The sequence below is a fragment of the Trachinotus anak genome, unplaced genomic scaffold (assembly GCF_046630095.1).
Source record: "Trachinotus anak isolate AG129_WGS33_773 ecotype Australia unplaced genomic scaffold, CSIRO_AGI_Tana_v1 ptg000032l, whole genome shotgun sequence".
Taxonomy (NCBI): Eukaryota; Metazoa; Chordata; class Actinopteri; order Carangiformes; family Carangidae; genus Trachinotus; species Trachinotus anak.
In genome coordinates, this window is record NW_027273883.1 from 1,157,803 (window position 1) to 1,176,378 (window position 18,576).

The window sequence follows — 18,576 nt, forward strand, 5'->3', positions numbered from 1 at the left end:
CACAGGATGATGTTATAACCTGCTGACTTCCACTTCCCTGACTCTTCAGTTTCTGAAAGTTTGGCTCTAAAGGCGGCTCCTGTCGGTGTCAGTGCTCATCACCCGTGAGTGTAGCTCCTGTATCAGCAGCTGTTCTCTCTCTCCACTGGTGTCGAGCTCTCTGGCTTGGCTGCCGCTTTGCTCACAAAGGAAATAATGAGGCTGCGGCCATTTTTACCCACACAGAGGAAAAACCTTTAGATTTAAGGGCTGGATATCGATCTTTAATACTTTTATGGACCAACAGAATCAATTAAATCTACTGAAGATCAAAAAATGCCTCATCATTCGTACCTAAGGAGTAAAGGAGTAAATCTCATCAGTGTCTGTGAGCCAATCAGCATGAAGCATGTATGGACCAAGATCTAATAATGCTGGTGATTGGCTGTTTATCTAAAAAGACAATCATGTGTATTGTAATTTTCTTTTTGTCCAAATGAAGAATCAGTGTCATATCTTAATGACGCTCAGCCCTGTTTGATTCTGTGACTCGACCTCAGCTTCACGTTTCTATCCCACGACCGATGAAGATCTAAAACACTGAGAACAAACACTAAAGTCTTTTCATCTGTCGTCTCTCCAATGATCACAGCCTCACAGGCTCTGTCTTGTTTTCCTCCTCCTCCGTCACGTTGCCCAAAGAAGCCCATCTTACACGTGCCCCCCCGCCTCCCGCCTCCCTCAGTCTGTCAGACAAACATTAAACGCTCTGCTCTGCTTCTTTCTTGGTTCCAGTTAGAAGTTACATTACTGAGAGGATGTCGCAGGAAATCAAAGTTAATGTGTAAAATTCTCTCACTTCACAAAAAGAGCAGAGAAATCAACTGATTGAATCTCTCTCTCTCTCTCTCTCTCTCTCTCTGAAGAGAGGGGCTGTGACAGGAGGGAAGGAGTGAGAGAGATGAGGGGAAGAGAAGGTGAATAAAAGATGCAGGAAGTGAGAAAACGAGATAAATAAAAGATTAAAAAGTCGGTCACGTGTTGTTGGTTTGAAATCACCCTGTTAGTCACTGTTCACTGTTCAGAGAAAGCATCATTAGTTCCAGTCTCACTAGAATTAGAGCGGCTCAGCCACTAACATGTTTGACCCCAGACTCCTCCCCCACAGGTTGAAGTGTCTTTGAGCAAGACGCTGAGCACCAAGCTGCTCCCTAAAGCCTACACAGGAAGTAGTGCTGTGCAGCCACTGGTCACTACAGTTTTAGAGCAGTGAAGAAGAATCGATATGTAGCATTAGCTGTTAGCAATATGTATGTACATATATATATATATATATATATATATATATATAAAAACTGTAGTTCAGTTGGTAAATTTAATTTTTTTAAAATACTGTGATAAATATAAAACTGAGATATGATCATAAACACTACATTAATCTGGCAGCGTGTGTTTGACACACTGGAGCTAATCTCGCTTCTTGTTTAGTTTTTAGTTTTTAATAATCTCGTGTCTGATGTTATTAGTGGTGAAAACTATTTGTTTCTTCTGGTTCCTGTTTTCTCAGACTGTACATGAACCTGTGTGGGGGGGGGGGGGGGGGGGGGGGTATTTGTTACGTACAGATAGAAAACTGAACTGAACTGTGATGCTGCTGAGAAACTGTTTGTTCAGATGATGAATAAAATCTTTCAACATCTTGTTCGTCACTAAAACTTCCTCAGGCTCAGTTTAGTGTATGAAAGGTGTCACGACCACAGAGGATCACTTCTGTGTGTGTGTGTGTGTGTGTGTGTGTGTGTGTGTGAGACAACAAAGTGTGACAAGAAGAAAATATATTTAAATCTCCCATTTCTCCATTTGTGATCTTTGAGTCTCACTGTTTTCACTCTTTTCTTTCTCCTTCGTCTCCTTCCATCACTGTTCCAGTCTTTCTTGCCTCCTCTCTCCCTCTTCTCTCATCACCCCGTCTCACTCCTCTGTTTCTGTCTTTAACAATCTGTCTCCTTCCGTCCATCTCCCCCTTTCTTTTCTTTCTTTATCTGCCATCTCATCTCACTTGGTCGTCACATTTCTACCTTTCTCTCTGCCTCTCTCTACATCTCTTTCACTCCATGTCTTCTTTAATCTTAACCTGTCTGTCCCTCCCTCCATCCTCAGCTCTCCTCCTTCCACTCATCTGCTCCTCTGCTTCACATTTTAACCACTCCGCATGCAGCCTATGAAACGTTCAGCGCGCCGGCCTCCGGAGGGAAGCTGATGTGTGAGTAACGCAGAGCTTCGTAAACCGAGCTGCGGCTCTCTCTCTGTTCTAAAGGCGCCTCAATGATTCAAGAGACCGTTAACCAGAGAAAACACGCTTTGTTACCTTGTTAGGGAAGATGGAGAGAAGAAGAAGGGTGGAGGCACTGAGGAGGAAGAGAAATGTTCATTTAGGTTCATTGTCTGGATCTGACATGTTTCCAATATGTTTATTGATCATCATCAAATCCTGTTTTCTGGAAATTTAAACATACATTTTTAAACTATATTTTTCTTTGGCAATCAAATGAAAAAAGGGTTGAACTGTTTATATTCTCCAAACTAAAATATCAGTAGTTTAAGCCAGAGATCACAATGGCACTAACAACAAGCAGGCATGCCCTTCACAATAAAATGCTGGAGGACGGACTGATCACAAACTGTCTGAATCTGTAGCTGAGCTCCAATATTATATTTATTTTATCTGTGATTTCATCACATCCTTCAAAACCTCTGTATCTGCCGAAGCTCTGCAGGAGCAGGGAGATACAGGAGGAGAGAGGAGGGGACAGGCAGACACCTCGGCATCCGTCGTGGCTGTCGAAGAAAGACGATCTGAGGAAATGAGTCTTTGGTTTATAAAAGCTCTGCTACGCACTGAACACATCACTAACCACGCTGCTCAGAGGTATCACCACAGACTGGTCCAAACCTGCACGTCTAACACAATTAACACAAGAGAGGGGGGGTGGGGGGGCTGTAGGAGATGGTATCTGTTTTCAGAGGGACCCGATTTGGCCAATTTACCAGGAAATACAATTATTTGTTTTATCTCTGCTCCTCAATCAAGTCTGGCAATAAATTTGATCTAGAAAGGAAAGAAAATCTGGGACAATGACGTCCATTTAAGTCGAGAGTTGGAGGCCACGTTGAAAACACGGCGTCCTTTCTGTCTGTGCCCGACTATAACCCCAGCCTTCAGCAAACCCAGATTTGCTGTTGCTGTTTATTCCAGGGGAGGGGTGAACGAACTGCGACTGGCCCAGATCTGAGATCGAGCTTCAGGGTTGAACGAACCGCAGCAGAGAGGAAGCCTCAGCCTCTGATGTCGCTTCACGGTCTTTAATAGGCAAATTAACCCAGATATAGCAGCATAGTCTCCACTGGCAAGACGCGGGACGCTGTGGTTGGATGAAGATGAAGGATCCTCATGCAACTTTACTTCAACACAACTGAGACTGTAGATGGTGATGGTTGACCCGACCACACTCAAAGATTAGAGACATGAGTGAGATGTTTATATCTGAGAGATGAAAAAATGTGACTGATGTGCTGGAAAATAAAGAACTGTGACCGAGAGACGCACATCAACATCTCGGCAGAGCCTGACTCCGCCCCTAAATCCTGGCAAATCCAAAATGGACAACGAGGTGTGGAGCCAATGTGTGGCAAGCATACACTCACCCACCTGTCACTCAAAGGGACTGAGCAGGACCTTTTATTGTTGTAATGCAGTTTTTCTAAATTCAGCCTTTCTGAACTAACTTCCCTGGTAACGTCTCTGCTGACATATATGTCGAGTTCAGCAGAGCAGAACTCAGTGGATGATATAACCGTGCAGCTCAGTGGGTGAAAGTTCATTTACAGACCTGGTATCTTTTTCACTCTGGTCCCAGTCATGTTTTTTTTTATTAGCTCCTTCCTTCAATAAAATCTCTGGCCGAGTTTGCAGAGAAAACACAAACCTGCCAACACAGAAGTTTCCTTCTGGCCCATCATCCAGTTTCTGATGGTTTGACCTTTCACCAGCAGCGTCTCAACCAGTGACAGCAACAGTTGGTGCTAAAGACTAAAACTGAGAAGCTGCTACCTGAACGTCTCACACACTGTTCTCTGGGAATAAAAGAGAACCCACGTATCCTGCTCAGACTGTAGAACCTAACAGGAGAACAGCAGACAGAATACAGGAGGGTTAATAAAGAAATGATCAGCATCCGATCAGGTTTATTTAAGCAGATACTGATCCATCTCTGCTGCTCACTATTAGTAGTTTATTTCATGTCAGATTCCAGGTCAACAACCTTAAAGTTATTTGTAACAGACGATACAGAGAAAAGGTATTCAGCAGCAAATTTCTGGTGCCTCTTCAAACACCAATAGCAGTTTCCTGGTGGGAAGCCAGTGAGGGATCATGTCCTTGATACTCTGTAAAGTCTGTGAGGCTTTAAAAGTGTGAACATACACATCCACAGCAGAGTTTACAATGACCATGACTGCAGAACAGAGAGAACTGGACGTTGTTAATTATGAGAAAATAGGGGAAAACTTTATTTTAAAAAATAACCCAAAAAATACTCATAAATTAAATTGAAACAAAATTGCGGCTTCACGCTGCCATGATGCTTTAAACCAAGGTGACTGAGGCAGCATGACCTGACCAAGTGAGCAACCAAACAACATCGACTTCGACATGTTATTGCTCAAATTTCACAAATGTGTCAACATTTCTGCACTGGTTATGTTTTTTTCATATTACGAAACAACCTTAAAGACACACGTACTGTAGCTAAAGGTCTTACACAATAACAACCATGAGTCAAGAACCTCAAAAGATCAAATGCTTTAAAATTCACTTATCACATAAATGGAAAAGTACAAAAAACCATGAGTATTTTTATGCATGCCTTAAAGACACACACACACAGACACAGACAGACACACACACACACCTCAGTGAATGTTCCTCCTGAGTACAAAAGGAAACTTGCACCAAACCACAAAACACTGTGTCAGAGCTGCACCAATGACGAGCCTGCATGAGATATTATACAACAATGGACAGGCATCGCAACACACACACACACACACACACACACACACACACACACACACACACACACACACACACACACACACACAGCGTCCCAGGTGGCTAAAGCAAAGCCAGATGACTTTGACCTTCCAGCAGCTTGCTCTGCCCCCGTCCCTGAGTCCCAGAATCCCTCCATCTTTCAATCCATCCACCCATTTGAGCTCATCCATCAGCACCATTCCCCGTGGCTAAAGTCTGATGTGACGTGCCCTGACTGCCAAAACCCCCTCGCTGCAGCAGGGGGAGGGAGGGAGATAAACAGAGACAGACGGAGAGGGAGGGAAACACAACGACCGAGATGGAGAAAATCTAAGAGAAGTTACAATCATCTAATGAATGCATCATCCCCTCAAATCTGTTTTGTGCTTTAACAACAAACATTTACATATTCAGATCTTTATCCAGGGGGTTTCCCGCAGTTCCTGCTCTTCACGACAGGACCTCGTTTTGAATATTCAAATCAGGTGAAATCAGGTTACAGTGTGAAACAAGGGTTGTATTTAAGACACGAACACCTCTCCTGACCCACACGGAGTGGATGGGGGCTGCACAGGTTCTGGTGCTCGCTGCTCACACTGAGCCAAAACATTCACATTACAGTAAGTGAAGCGTTCCTCGGCTGCTCTTTCTCACAGTCTCTGACTTTATCCTCTCACAGCTTTCTACTCCAGCTGCATCAAATCCCCCTCTTCAAACCCAGCATATCATCGTCTCGATAGTCGGGGATTAGCTCGTTGTTTCCGCCCCCTTCTCCCCCCTCCTCTTCCTGACTAATCCACTGACATCTGCTCACACTCCGGCCACCGTCATGGTCACTGGGATCATCCTCACAGCCAAGTTTAAAGTCAGCCAGCACATTTTTCACTCTATGACAGCAGCGCAGGGTTTCTAGTAAAAATCATATCAAACAGCATTAGAAAGTTTTCTGAACTGATACGTGATCTTTTATCTCCAGGCATCAGCTTTTAATTATTTAATACAAGATTTTAAATTCACAACAATTTTGCACTGGAAAAAATGTGCATCTTCTTCTTTCTGTTAATATTAATTAGTTTAAGTTACATGTTAATCAGGGTGAAAACAATGTGAAAAATTCATACCTTTAAAAACATGCCGACTCAGTCATTTCAGATTTTTATATGTTGGATTATTTTCAACATTCAAGTAAACCCCTGTACCAAGGTGATGATGTTTACTGGTTGGCCTCATCACCAGCAGGTAGTTACCGATAACCAGTCAAACGTGTTTTCATGGTAACTGATGTTTTGACCAGTGGGCATCAGACTGTGCCACAATAAACCTGCTGGGCCCCATGAGAGATGACATCATTCTCTAGCCCTTGAATTCATCCAAGTTATGTTGGTCTAAAAAAAACATGTATGTGTGTTTGCATCACTGCATCAGATCATCTCGTTAAGACCGTCTGCGTCTCTGCACATTTCCTCCTCGCCCCCTCCACTTGGGATCTGAAACCTGTGCATTCCCATCTTGAACTCAATCTACCTTCCTGTTTTTCAGACCGTAACTCCAACTACTCTCCTCCAGACATCAGTGAACCTGCAGACACAGCGAGGTGCTGCAGCCACATTAATCAGGAAGGACTGAGTCATCAGCTCGACCGGTAGATTCACTGCCCTCATTCACTGACACAAGAACCTGCAAGGACCAACAAAATACCACCACTTTCCCCCAGTGGACTCAGGGAAGGTCCATGTTTGAGGCTGTTGAAGAATTTGATTTCCCAGCAGCCTGTGTCTTTGTGTTTGGCATCTCACTGCTAATACAGTACGCCAGGAAACCTGACTCCATCTCCAACTGAGTCATGAGAGGGGAAGTTGAATAAAAAGTGAGCCCAATGCATATTTCATGATGTTAGAAAAAAAACAAAACATCTGCTGAAAGTTTAACTGAAGGTACTTCGGCTCTGCTGCATCCCACCGGAGTCAGCACTTATCAGCATGCATCTCTGAAGCGATGTGCACTCCAGCCATCACTTCACAAACTTTTCAGCCTCGTCACTCTGACCCACTTCCTCCGTTACTGTTCACGTCATCAGTAAGTGCATCCACTTTCTTTCTTAGGTCACCTGACAAACCTTCACCAGGGAGATCAAAGGGAAAAAGAGGAGCTTAAAGCTCTTTAAGTTAATGAACAGAGAGGCTGTTTCCTCACAGAAGACGACAGAAGTTTGATTCATGTAACTGTTTGTGTGTCCTTGAGGAAACAAGTACAGTCTGAGCACAAACTCTGAAGCGCTGGGTCCATAGAAAGATATCATAATTCAGTGGAATGACCACAATCACTGGATTCTCTCTCAGAGTAACAGCTGAGGGGCGTGGACAGCAAACAAAGTCTTTAGAAACCAGCAGCAGGAGCCTGCCAGAGGATCTAGGTGTCTCATGTCACTGAGCTTCCTGCTTCACTTACATTCAAAATATACTTTATACTTTAACTCAAAAACATGGTTTTAGAAAGGCCACACCCCTCACAACGTTTGTCCCATTGACTTGACAATTGAGACACAAGTCCAGCTCAGTCTGCTCTATAAAGACGCCTCTGGATCAAAGAAAGTCCACCTAAATATATGTTTTGTTAATTAGTATAATGCGAAAAAAGGAAAATAATTAGAACCTTGTGAGTTTTTACTTTAGCAACACAAAAAAACCTCTGATGTTCTCACGTCTGATCAAATGTGGCAGAGGCATAAAAATAAGTACATAAGATTTTTTTTAACTTTTAAGGACATAAATTTAACAAAAACAAGCTTTGTTTTGTTTTCAAAGTCACAAAATTTTAAGGATTTTTCAAGACTCAGAGGGAAAATTATTCTCTCTAATTATTCTCCTGAACAGTGACTCACTCATGAATCATTAGCTGTCAGATGCCTGATATGCAAATATAGATTATCCAACACTCTCAGAGGTGTAGGTCTGTATTTTATCTTCTATCTGGACTCAAGGTCAAACTGAGTCAGTTTGTCTCCACCCGCCGCTGCCACCAGCACCACCGCCGCTCCCTGGGCGCTGCCTGCTGCTTATCTGCTCCTGCAAATACTGGGTTTTTAATCTAAACGAGTGGGCGAGCGACGGCGGGAGGAGAAAGAGAGAGAGGCTTTCTGAACAAAGAAAGGAAAGGTCAAAACAAACTGTAACGATGGAGAGAGGGCGAAAGGGGGAAGTAAGGGAAAAAAAGAAAGAGTGTGATGGTTGAGACATGAGGGGGCCGAGGGAAGTAAATGAACAAGTGAACAAAAGAAGATGAAAATGAAAAACAACATGACAGAAAGCAGGAAGGAGGCGCGTCAAGAGGGTAAAGAAAATAAAGGAACCTTAAAGGACAAAGTACAGAACAAAAAAAAAAAGCAAGAACAAAACAATGAAAAAGAAAGAAAAGAGAAAAAGTGGAAAGAAGGAAGGAGCAGAAACAAAAGAAGCACAAAAAAGAGAGAAAGCAGAAAATGTGCAAAAGAAAAAAACACAAAGAAAGTGGGCTGGAGATTCAGTGACACTAACAAAGCCAGACGTAATGAAAACACCAATTACATAATCAGTCCTCTGCTAAACCAGCCAACATCTCACTCTGCAGTGAAGTGACGTGGGTCCGGGGCGAGCGGTGGAGGACTACACGAGGACACGGCGAGGACTCCATGTCTCTTCAGTTTGAGACGTTTCAGTTGGCAAAACTTTAAAGTAGCTGACATCAAAGCAATTTGTGTGAGTTCTGCCTAATTGTAGCAACAGCCATTTCCAAGAGTCTCACAAAAACAGCTTTGTTAAAGACAAAAAATGCTTTTGCTTGACTTCAGCTCTTATTTCAGTTCAAACTGCTTTTTTCATCATCTATTCAGAGAGAGAGAGAGAGAGAGAGAGAGAGAGAGAGAGAGAGAGAGAGAGAGAGAGAGAGAGAGAGAGAGAGAGAGAGAGAGAGAGAGAGAGAGAGAGAGAGAGAGAGAGAGAGAGAGAGAGATCAGTGTCTACCTGCTCTGACAGATCCTGGTCTTCCTGCCTTCACACAAATACAGGGTGACCTGCTTCCTACTGCAACAACTTCACACGAGACTTGATATCAAGAGGAAGTATTAGGGCTGATTGCTTCAAATTCATAAAAGGTAAAGATGTAGAGGATAAGGACACCTGAGGAAAGGTCAGGTGATCACCAGAGTCCATCCTCTTGGGACCAGGAATGACTGCGGTGGTGGACTAACCGACCGACCAGCCGACCCACATAGAGAACCGCTGCTAACATGGCTAACAAGTCAACATGTCCCCTGATCACACAAGTATTCAGCAGGTCCTGCTCAGCCTTGCTTTAATACCACTGATGATGTGGTACTACATTCCACTGATCACCACTGTAACACTTTATGTTCACCCCCCATTGCACAACTACAAAAACAATGCAGCATCATCATCATACGTCCATTGCTTTGGCATTTTGGGGCCAAAAGAGGAAGTTTCTCACAGTCTCCTAATCTTTTCAACACCATCTTGCTTGCTGTCTCTGGGGCGTGACATTTCAAGTTCTGCTAAAACCCACGTGTCTGTGGGTAAACTGCAAATGGTGATTTGATCATTAATTAGTCAGTGGTTTAAACACATCAGCAGATGTTGGTTGCAGCTTCTGAAAAGTGAGGATGTGCTGCTTCATCACTGTAAACTGAATATCTGGGTCGTACAAGCTGTACAAGCCGAAAGCATCTCATCCAGAACGTTCCTCTGCAGACTTGCTGCGAGCTTTAAATGCTTGGGTGCAAGACTAATGCAGTGAATTACAGCAGAGATCTGATAAAAACTCCACTGCAGTCTGTAGCCGTCAGAGAGAGGGGAAGACAAAGAGGGAGAGAGAGGAGGGACAAAGAGGCGAGCGATGAAAAGGTCTGAGAGCTAAACAAGTCTGGCTCACAAAACCGACGTTTATCCCTCTCTGTTGATATAAAGCCTAACAGAGGCTCAATCTGCCCTGCGAGGCATTTGGATAGCGAGCACAACAACAGATGGAAATGTTTATACAGGCCGGTGGACTGAGCTGTGAGGAGGGTAGGAAAACTGGTTGTGATTTCAAAGACACTGGTTTAAAACTTCAGACTTGCTGAAAAAACTGTGGATAGGAGCGGAAACTGATCAACGTGACCTACGACAGATGTTTAAACCATATAAATGTTCAGATAGAAGCATCAGCAGTGTAGATGCACACACATAACAAATTGAATAGTAGCACATTATAATTGCTCCGGTTATTCATCTGATTCTCAGCAGCCTTCAGACTCGGAACAGATGATGGCTCAGCCTAATAGAGTCTCATTCTGAGGAGCAGCTGGTTGCATCCTGCAGTAATGAGAGGACGCTTAACGAGCAAAGCTCCAAGGTCCAAGTTTTCATTTTCTGTTTTCAAGCACAGATATAACAAATCTATTAAATAAGCCCATGTTATTGTCTGTCTATTAAAATCACACATATGTGTGAGCTGCTGGACAACTAAACGGGTAAAGTCTCTATCTCTATCTATATCTCTATAGAAACCCTCTGGACAAACCTCCTTGAGCTGTTTGCGGCTCATTGTTTTAGTCAAGAAAGGGTCCAAACCAACCCTGAGCACAAATGTAATGAGGCCCAACCTCTAGAAAAGATTAACCTTTCCCATGCAAGTGTCATGTAGCAGTGCAGCAGAACCAAATGTTTTACTGTCAAATCTTCACAGTGAACATTCACTGAAATCCTACAGGAATCTGCTGCTGCTCCGTCCCTCTGACCTGGTCTTAACTCACGTGGTCGAGTTTAAATCCCTTCGGACTTGAGCTTTAGAGGTTGTTGGTGCATTTCTTCAGGACACTTTAGCAGAGAAGATGTTCACAACACGAGGTCCTCTTTCCTCGTGCAAGGTAGTAAAAGTGGGTCGTCTGTATGAGGAGCTAAAATCTTCTCCTCAATCTGACCTGACTTTCTCTGTCAGACCAACGTCCAGCTAAATGGGTCTGGCTGCTCATGCAGAGAGGGACGGTACGGTGAAACCGACAGAACGAGTCAACATTACAAAACTGTATTCATGAAGAACTTACTCAAATGGTTTTGCTTCCAGAGTCAAAGAACAAGGGTGGGAACAAACAGTGCTGATTTTAAAACGTCTTGCCTCCCTGGGGGAAAGCACAAACTCTATCTCAACTCTGATCTTCAGTTCTATTCTCCTCCCTGCTTCCTAACCTGTCCTCTCTCCTCCGTCATTTTTTTGATTCCCAGCTCTAACTCCCTCCTTAACACATTTCTGCACTTTTCTACCATACACGACCTTTGTAGGGACACAGGGAAAAACATCCATAACATTCACTATCTGTGCACTGTAACGAACTACCTTCTCCATTTTTAAATCTAGTGCTGTAAACGTTATTTAGACAGATACGGTACATACCCAAGAAGTGAAACTACATGTTGAGAGGAGACAGAAACGAGTCGGGGCAGCAGGTGAGCTGACAGGTGGAGGGAAGTACAACCATCACATGCTTTACTTCCTCATCTCAGTTCCCCAAGGACTAACACACACGATGCTGGTTACACCAAGACCACAGCTGATCTGCAGGTGTGTTCATTGTAAAGCACTTTGAGCAGCATTTCTTGCATAAAAGGTTCATCAATTTCTTCAATGTATTTTTTCCCACAAATCGAGTAAATGTCTCTTTGAACATTTTGTTGTGATCCTCTGTTTAAATGGGTTAAAAAGGACATAAAGTTAGGGAGGGGAAGTCTGACTGCAGTGTTGCTTCACAGAAACTCTTTCATCACTGCCTGTATTTCAGCTCAAAAGAGAAAATTACCACTCGAAATCATAGCAAATATTTATGTCCAAGTGAAAGGTGAACACCAGAGATAGTTCTCCTATATGAGCCATATCATGAGGTAGGGAGGCGATAAACCTTCAGAATAAAGCCTTTCAGAGTCTCAGTCCATCCCTGTGCTTCCTGACGGAGGTCGTACAGCTGCCGAGCTCTTATCGAGATGTGCAGGTGGCTGCTTCCTCGTTTATTCTCACACACACACACACACACACACACACACACACACACACACACACACACACACACACACACTCTGCAGAAAAGGGAAGTGAGACTGTGATCTGAAATGATTGTGTAGTTCCCCTCTTTACCATTTTAAGCTGTTTCCAATTTCTGCATTTTACTGATCAACAAGGCTGAAATTAAAGTCCCTGCACAGAAACGCTATTCACACCTCAGCAAGTGACATCTAAAGCTGGACACATGTTTTCAGACATGAGGGAAATTCATGAGATGGAATTTTAGTACAATTAAAAATGAAATGAAAATTAAAGCAGCGGCAGGGAAACTGTAAAAAAACAGAACCAAAAAAAAAAACAAAACCCAAAAGCATTCTTAAACGACAAAACCTCAAAACCCCTGTTCAACGATATGACCTGGAACTGACTATCAACCATTATCATCATCATCATCATCATCATCATCATCATCCATTGATACACAATTTTAACTCAATGACAATCACTCTCTGTTTGCTAGATTGGAGCTTTATAAATCCCATCCATCCAATCTTCCGCCCCACCACCAGGTCATCCCACTTTCTGATCATCATCATCATCATCATCATCATCAACATCAACAAACTGAGCCTTAAAACAAGCCGTCAGGATTTCTGTGACTTTAAAGTCATTGTCCTCAGCCCCGCCCACCTGGCTCCACCATCTCTGAGTGTTTTCCTGAAAAACACTGTATTTTTATTTGATCACTCAAAAAACAGTCTCAGATCCTCTCCTCTGATTGGCTGACTGACCTGTTGTTACTAGAGCTCCAGAGAGAAGCCTAAGAGAGGAGATGTAAAACTACACTGAGATGGTTTAAATATATCTTCTGATGGAGATCAACACTTCAGATAAAAGACAGGAGAATGTAAATATGGAGCTTTAACTGAACAGGTCTCAATGTCTCTACCATCCCTCCATCCACTCACTGTTGACTGACCTGTCTGGCCAGCCTGCGGGCCTCCCAGTAAGGCTTGGACTCCTCAACAGCCTTTCCAATCTTCTTCACCAGTTCATCCAGCTTCACCGTGGCCTCAACCAGGACGGAGCGGAACTTCTGCCTCGCGTCCTGATCGGGAGAAAGAAAAGCTTCAGTCATTTAAGTCAAAAACAAACAAGGGGGAAATATTTGAGGACCTCTCATCATGTTGATCAACTATCTTAAAAACTCCTCAACTCGTTTGTAGTTAGTCTGATTATCAGCTCCCTCCCCCACCGTACTGTCAGGTGTACGATACACGCTGCACCTTCTGTACATGGGGACTTCATGGTTTTGCTCATCCCAAACCCAAACAGTGAATTCCATCATTCCCTTTAGCTTTGCAACAAACATATCTTATACATTTTTAACCTGAATTAGACATTTAATGTCTCTGCCAAAACCCATTTTAGTAAAATATCATGAAGCAGTTCTTTAAAAGGGTCTCAGATAAGAAAATGATGGAGTTTGGTGTTAGAATAAATCAGATGTTGTTTCTCCAACTCCTGTAAATGTTCAGCCTTTAAAGAGACGTTTCTAACTTCAGTTCATCGTGCACATATGAATAAACACTTGTTGCATGTGCTGACAGGACGTTGTGCCTCTTGACCCTTCATCTCCATTTTAGTTGCTGCTTGTGAAATTGTTGGTTGAAGAAATGAAACTTGCTCTATTGCCGCCTCTGCAATGAGTTACAACCGGTAAAACCTCGAGTATCTACTGTAAAACCCAAGAACTCCAAGATAAGTAGGTCTAAAAGATGGATAAGAACCATTAACTGCTGAACCATTACAAACTTAATCTAATCTGGACAAAATATTCACATCATGTGCCAGATGACACTGACACAGTTTTGTGTCCCAATAAACACAGAGAAGCAGGCTCAGGCCAGTCTGTTTGTAAATGCCTGTGAAAAATTAATGTCTGATATAACTTTGTTAACTGGTACAAAGAAAACTTTGTTCCATCTTTGAGAGCTTTGTTCATTTATTGGTCCTTGTCAAGGACTGATTTAGCTCTTAAATTCCATCAGGGACATGAAATCGGCGCAACAGGCACAAAACTTTCTAAGCACAAGAACAAAAAGACCAAGATGGAAAAACAAGTCAAAAACTTCATGCATCTATGCAGGGAAGTCCCTCATTCCCTCGTTATTTTCCCTCCTCATTTAGCAGGGTCAGTTATACACGTGACTTCAGGGGCGAGGATGTTGGGCAGCAGTGGTGATGTTGAGACGAGCTCTGCTGTCCCCACAGGAAATAAACAGTTTGTAGGGTCTTAACATCTTAAACAGATTTTATTTATCCAGGAAATGTAAAAGAAGACAAAGAGCAGGACAAGTAATAATACCTGTGATGTCCCAGCAACTGCAGCCATCGTCCATGTAACAGACAGTTTGTCTGTCCTGACACAAAAGGCTGCATTTGATGAGAGTGTCCAGCTGAGATTTCACCTATTAAAACTCAAGTGGCACCAAAGAATAACAGTGAGAGGCCAAACACGGCAGGTCTCAGTCCTCAGCAACCCCAAGAGATCAGGTTTGACTGACTGACAGAGTCTATGATGCTCGATCAGGCACCTAGTTGAATAGTTAGAGGGAAAACGGCAACTGGTAATTACATTTGCAGAATAGAGGCTGACGATGCTGCTGATCCGACAGAAACATCCACACAATATAACCTTCTGCTTGGCTGGTTTAAGGAAATGGTTGTTTGGTTGTTGACATTTTATGACAGGACAAATTGCACACTTTAAAAAAATCATATAAAATCGCTGACCCAGTGGTTTTTAATGTTGTTACCAAAGTCACTGTTCAGTCAACAAGCTGCTCATGAAGCAAATCCAAGAGCTGCACTTTTCATCCACGGTTCAGATGAAGGAAAACAAACTTTCTTGTTAATTTCACAGACCACAAATGTCCACATCTAAGAATTAGTGGATGTTTTATTCGCCTCGCTCAAGTCCTGATCAGTGCCATCTCCGATATGTTCAGAGCTTCAAACAGGTGTGATGTTGTGCTCATTGATGGACATTTCCTCTGGAGAAACAATCAGAAACAAAATCAGAGCTGTGTGGACAGGATTAATAATGGGCATGTCATTTTCCTTCTTGGCTAACTTCCTGAGGAGCTTCACTGATGAAAAACAGTAAAAGGAAAATGGCCAAAGAACTGGCTACAAGCATGAGTGAGATCAGCGCAGCTACTATACTGTGAGTGGATTTAAGTATTAAAATTAGCATATTTCTTCAACCAACTGGAAAAACAACCCATCAACTGCTCCTAGCAACAGCCACAACAGCTTCCAGCGTCTGAGGACAGATGTGTCGCTCACGACTGGCTGGTCGAGGTAAAACCAACCAAAACAACAAACCGTCAGCTTGAGGGCCATTTCTCGACGGCTGCAGACTGCTGCTGGTGGTACGCCCTGTTTTTCCAAGTGACTGTTGCTTGAACATTGCAGATACATCTTGCATGAATCTTAAGTATGGGGTTTGTTTTGAAATGTGTCAAAATGACAAAGAGGAAATGAGCTCATGTTGGAAACCACTTCTTGCGTGTTGTAAATTTGGTGAAACAGGCTCAGGTTACCGGGCCATCATCACCCTGAAAACCAGTAGACCAGTTCGAATGCTGTCCTTTCTGGATGAGCTTTTGTATAATTCTTGATGTGAATAAACAGAAATGTACGGTCTTCCACTTTTGTGGTGAATAATGAGCAGTGTCTGCTCTTAGACAGAGGTCCTTTGAACCTAATGTGCCCTAACAAATTCCCCTTCACTGATTCAGATCTATGCTGATGTTGTTAGACTCATACATCAACTTCTCTGAAAACCCACTTCTATGACCTTTTCAGTGTCACAATAATAAACAATTGGCACAATATAAATTAAACTGAACTGAACTGAATGAAAAGCTACAGTGGTCCACAAAGTCACACACACGTTCAAACTTCCCCAAAATGAACTCTACACTTTACATGAGCGTTTCTGGCAGGTCTGTCACTTGAATCACCAGCAGTTTAAAAGTACAGCAGAATAAGGTTCAGATCTTCAAATCAAAAGCAGCATGAAGAAAAGCTCCCAAGGTGAGAAACAAATAGACTAGCTGCTGCTGAAGTTCCTGCAGATAAAAAGCTCCTGCAGATAAAAAGGTCACGCTTAATGGAAAAGTGCTCGATAAATAAACAGAAAAGGCCGGAACACGTTCTGGGAGCGGAAGAATAAATAAACTCAACTTCAACACTGCTGTGTTTTATATACTCACAGAACACAAGACCTTTGTTTGTTGCTCCAGGTTCTTTAGAAATTCTAAGGACATATAGCTCAGAGACACATGCTTAAAAATTACCTTTTGGTGAATTTTTTTTTTGGGGGGGGGGGACATATGGTCATCAAGTAAATACCATGTACTTCAACTTATGACCGACACAAAACATGTCACTGAACATCTCGACTGAATAAAATTACTACATTACATCACTACAGTTTTAATTTCAGTTTTGAGAAAATATTTTTATTACAATCTGCTAATGGTTCTTAGTGGAGCATTAAATGACCTCTGTGTTTTCCTCCCTGTAGATAAAACATCTGGGTCACTGGCTCTGATGACCCCTGGAATTTGTAGTTTATCCACATTAATGGAGGTGGACATTGGTGTTGTCTTTTTATTGTCTTTCCAAAACCAAAATGACATGAAATGAAAAAAAACCTGTAATAAATGGATAAACACTGTGTTTATCAGCCACAGCATAACTAAGTGCCCTCACCATGCCTGGCTAACTACGGTGGTAACTTAGTGTTAGCGTGTGTGTTTCAGCCACACTGGCTCCTGAAGTCACTAACAGAGTAGGCTAACGCTAGCAGCTCGGTCCTGGTCCACTGGATTTGGGAAAGTTGAACTGAGATCATTTTCTCATGGAGAAGTAGAAACAAGTATTTATAAAGTTTCAGTAGTATTTTTCTCTGTAATACTGAGATCTAACAGTAAGGCCAACTCTCTGTCCTGTGATTATAGACCTGTCCTTTTTTCTGTGGGGACGCTAACTTTTAGCTTTCGCCTCAGACATCTTGTAACACAGTCATCAAATTAATTTCCAATAACCTTTAGCATGCTTCTTATTTTCATACAAGTCAGCTGGAGGTTTTCAATCCACTAATGGAGCTAATATTAATTTCCTGTCTAACTTCAGATGGTAAAAATCTGCCTGCAGCGACTGAGGCTAAAAATGAGAAGCAGCTTTTCTCTGATGATGTGAAGAAGCCATTGTTTCAAAAGTTCCCAGAAACTGAGACTAGTAGATCTGCCAGTGTTATCAATGTAAACTGTACATGTGCACGGCTGGAGCAGGAAGTGTGACAGGACATATTTGCATTTCCAAGAATTTGATAATCCAGTTTGAATCATGGTTTGAGTGCAGTTGAGATTTAATTAATCCTTTGATCCACTTCAAATCCAAAGTTAATTTGTTGAACTTTAAAGACAAGCTAAAAATAGGAAACTCATGATATTTGTCTGTCAAACAAGAAAACAGAAAACAGAGCGAGGCGTCCTCACCTCAGTAGAACCAACATCTGCATCAGCAGAGACTGATTCAAAGACAAGCTCTGCTGTCAGAGAAACTCATTTCACTTTTTCATCACAAGTCGTGACTGAACTTTCACATGTGAGTGAAATGTGTTAGAGAAAAGGAAACACCATCTCTGGTTCTATTTCCCAGAAGGCCTCAGGCTGTGAGGGGCTGCAGCAGTGCGAGGTGTTGGACCTGCACAGGCAGCTAGAGCCAGCCTTACTGTACTGACGTCTGGGGTTTCTGATCTCGACTTGGATTGGATCCCGCCCTGCAGGCTCGTACACGTCAGTCAGTCCTCTCCTGTTTAACTTTTAGCTCCTTTCTGTTCTGTCACACTGATGTTTTAATCCTTCATACCATCTTTTTATCTCCACCACCTACAGAATCATTCACTGCCCACATCTCTACTCTGAATGATACCAACTGATCCCGCATTGGCTGAAATATCTTGTGATTAATAATTCAAAGTATTTTAAGTATTGTAAATTAATTTCTTTTGATTGACTTATCGATTAATCAAATAACCCTTTCAGCGCTGACACAAACGTCCTCACAGACACAAAAACAAACCTCGACAGTTTACAGTCCTGGATTTCGGTCACTGTGGGAGGTTAAAGTATTGACTTCCAGTTTTCAGGGAAGGAAGGAGTCATGACACTTCTTAACCTTGGTGACTGACCACAGTTTCCACACAGTGTGTCAGATGTGGGTGTAAACTCAAATTAAAGCTGGAGGTCAGCACTTTAACCTCAGAGTCATGGTTTCACTTCAGACCCAGGAGGAAACAAACACTTAGAGACCACACTGTTAATGTAAGAGAGGTTATAAAACTACACAGGCAGTAATCAGGAGACAAGAAGCCATGAATGTGTGTCCTCGTCCTCTGCCTC

The 18,576-nt window shown here is 42.6% G+C and overlaps 1 protein-coding gene across 1 annotated transcript in view; it reads right to left on the minus strand.

Annotated features, from left to right (window-relative positions):
* Nucleotides 1-18,576, minus strand: part of sh3bp5b (SH3-domain binding protein 5b (BTK-associated)) — a 35,479-nt gene that overhangs the window by 11,897 nt on the left and 5,006 nt on the right. The window contains exon 3 of the mRNA XM_071468259.1: nt 13,077-13,205. Coding sequence (XP_071324360.1) covers nt 13,077-13,205 — 129 coding nt within the window. The remainder of the gene's footprint in view (nt 1-13,076; nt 13,206-18,576) is intronic.